The 2,823-nt window shown below is 55.5% G+C and overlaps 1 protein-coding gene across 1 annotated transcript; it reads left to right on the top strand.

The window, feature by feature from the left end:
- Nucleotides 1-1,582: 1,582 nt before the first annotated feature.
- On the top strand, nucleotides 1,583-2,489 carry LOC102135658 (metallothionein-2-like). The gene is made up of 3 exons (XM_005591970.3): nucleotides 1,583-1,679; nucleotides 1,988-2,053; nucleotides 2,260-2,489. The coding sequence occupies exons 1-3, from the start codon at nucleotides 1,652-1,654 to the stop codon at nucleotides 2,349-2,351; spliced, it is 186 nt and encodes a 61-aa protein (XP_005592027.1). The 5' UTR covers nucleotides 1,583-1,651; the 3' UTR covers nucleotides 2,352-2,489.
- The last annotated feature ends 334 nt before the right edge of the window (nucleotides 2,490-2,823 follow it).

Below are 2,823 nucleotides of genomic sequence, written 5' to 3' on the forward strand. Positions count from 1 at the left end.
CCCTGTGTTGGAAGCTGAAGACACAATTCCAGAGGCAGGCGATGACTGCCCTTGGCGTTTCCAGTGGTCAGGGGTTGGTGAGGAGGGGCAGAGACACCAATCCAAGAGTCCCCACAGTTTATACATACCACAGGCGTGGAAAGCGCCAGGAGGGGAATGAACAGGATGTTTACCAGCACCTCCACGGGCAGCCACAGTCATGGGGGACAGGACAGGGTCCCCAGAGGAAGTGAGATTCGGCTGAGCTAGGAAGACGTTTCCACAGGAACTTACAGTAAGGGTTGCAAGGACAGCCTGTCCTCCCCGCCCCCGCCCCACCACCTCACTAAACTCCCACTGCGGCAATCAGCATTTCCTAAGCCTGCCAGGAAGCTTCCAGTAACCGCTTCCTGACTCCTAGCATGACACACTTCGGGCTTTCCGAGGTTGATGATCTAAGACCCTTACACAGCGCCAGACACGTGCAGACAGGGAGGCAGGATGTGCCTCTCCAGACAGGAATCTGGATGCCACCTGGGCTCTTCCCCTCAGCCTCCACAGGGGAAGAACATTCTTGTGGGGGTTTTCCCTTCCAAATGTCTCAGGGCGATTCCAGTGTTCCCGCTAGTTCTTCCCTTCCCAGGCCAGAACACAAATCCTTCCCCCTCCCTGCCTGGCAAACACCTTCTTACCCTCAGGCCCAAGGCAATGGCCCACCTCCTCCCAGGCTGGATGGGGTCTCCTCCTCTCTGTTCCCCCAGCCCCTGAGCTTCCTGAGGACCAAGCTTGTGGCTTCTTGTCCTTATTCTCCCTCCTTGGTGTCTCTATGTTAGAGGACCGTCAGCATCTGCTGGGGCCTGGTCGCATTCACCCTGCTCTGCCACTCACTAGCTGTGTGACCCTGGACAAGTAACTTCTCTGGACCTGCAGTTTCTCCTCTCTACGATGAGAATACGGGAGAGTCCTTATCTTATGGGTTGTTGCAGAATGAAGTGATATCTCACACACAACACACTTCCTACGGTCCCTGTTGCACGCTCAAGTACTCAACATGCAACGGATACGTCATCAGTAACAACTCCACGGGTTTACTGTGATGCTGCACAATTATTAAGCCTTGACTGTCGCAGAGTTGTAACCTGTCTGCACTTCCAACCAGTTTTCCACGCAAGCAGCATTCCCAAGTCCCGCTTTCACCCGCGCGCTAACGGCTCAGGTTCGAGTACACGACAGGAGGGAGGGAAGCTGTGCATACGGCGGGGGCGCACGGCGTGGGCACCCGGTACACCGTGTCCTCCCGGTACACCGTGTCCTCCCGCTACACCGTGTCCTCCCGGTACACCGTGTCCTGCCGCTGCACCCAGGTCCTTCCGCCCCGAGGCGTCCCCGGGGCGCACGTGGGCGGGCTTCAGGGAACTGACCTCCCGCGGTCCGTGTGCAGGCCGGGTGCGCCCGGCCCGGTGCGCGCAGCCGGGTGTTTAGCTGGGAGCCGCGAGTGACTCAGCGCGGGGCGTGTGCAGGCAGCGCCCGGCCGGGGCGGGGCTTTTGCACTCGTTCCGGCTCTTTTCAGCTATAAACACTGCTCGCAGCGCTCCGCTCCACCACGCCTCCTCCAAGTCCCAGCGAGCCCGCGTGCAACCTGTCCCGACTCCAGCCGCCTCTTCAACTCGCCATGGATCCCAACTGCTCTTGCGTCGCCGGTAAGGGGCTGGGGATGCCAAGTATAGACTGTAGCGCTAGAGAAGCAATTTCTGACCCCTCTTTCTTTCTCTGATCACTCAATTTCAGGACAGGAGTTGCTCCTTCCCAAAGCGTTTTAGGGTATTTTTCAATCCATTCTAGGTTATTCGGAGCCCTCCTTTTACCGTTAAGGAGATCTGAGTTAATGGCTTGCTCAAGTTCCCAGGAATCGGTTGTGGACAGAGGAACTCTGCCCCGGGCTCTTAGCACGCCGTCCCACGTTCAGGTATCCAGGGACCGTTATCACCTCTGTCTTTTCTCCTTGCAGGTGACTCCTGCACCTGCGCCGGCTCCTGCAAGTGCAAAGAGTGCAAATGCACCTCCTGCAAGAAAAGTAAGTGGGATTCTCTCTTTCCTCTAACCCCTCACTGTCCTCCCAGCCTGTCCCCTCTCCACCATCCTCAGGGGAATGAAAGCAGTCTGGGGATGCCCCATTACGCGGAAGTTGTTGCCTCCTCAGTGATCCTTATCAGGGAAAGCAGGAATCCTTATTCCCTGTGTCCCTAGTAGTCATCTCTGCCGCCTCCTCTCTGCCTCCAGGCTGCTGCTCCTGCTGCCCTGTGGGCTGTGCCAAGTGTGCCCAGGGCTGCATCTGCAAAGGGGCGTCGGACAAGTGCAACTGCTGCGCCTGATGCTGGGACAGCCCTGCTCCCAGATGTAAATAATGCGACCTCTACAAACCTGGATTTTTTTATGTACAACCCTGATCGTTTGCTGCATTCCTTTTTCTATGAAATAATATGAATGATAATAAAACAGCTTTGACGTGATTCTGCCTCTGGTTTCCTTTATATGCCTTAAAAATAATGGACTGGGTTGAGCGATGGAACTGAGAGGGCTCTACCTGGGCTGTGGATGGAAATGTGAGCCGCTAAGAAAGAGTGCATTCTAGCAAGCCAGGCTACCGCACTGAACTTCATCTTCTGTAAAACTGAATGGCGTTGAGCCAGATCGTATGGGGGCAGGAGGGACACATACGTGATCACTTTCAGTTTCATGTCAAATATGGCACAGAAACTTCTCCATTCCTCATTTTCACTTTCTGATTTCCCTGCCCAACTTCAGTTCTTCGTGGGATTTTAGACTTGAAAGTGACTACAGAGG

This window comes from Macaca fascicularis, chromosome 20 (assembly GCF_037993035.2).
Source record: "Macaca fascicularis isolate 582-1 chromosome 20, T2T-MFA8v1.1".
Classification (NCBI taxonomy): Eukaryota; Metazoa; Chordata; class Mammalia; order Primates; family Cercopithecidae; genus Macaca; species Macaca fascicularis.

Coding starts and splice junctions, on each gene's coding strand:
- LOC102135658 (XM_005591970.3), top strand. CDS start 1,652: ATGGATCCCAACTGCTCTTGCGTCGCCG. Junction 1,680..1,987: donor CAACTGCTCTTGCGTCGCCG/GTAAGGGGCTGG, acceptor TTCTCCTTGCAG/GTGACTCCTGCACCTGCGCC. Junction 2,054..2,259: donor ATGCACCTCCTGCAAGAAAA/GTAAGTGGGATT, acceptor CTCTGCCTCCAG/GCTGCTGCTCCTGCTGCCCT.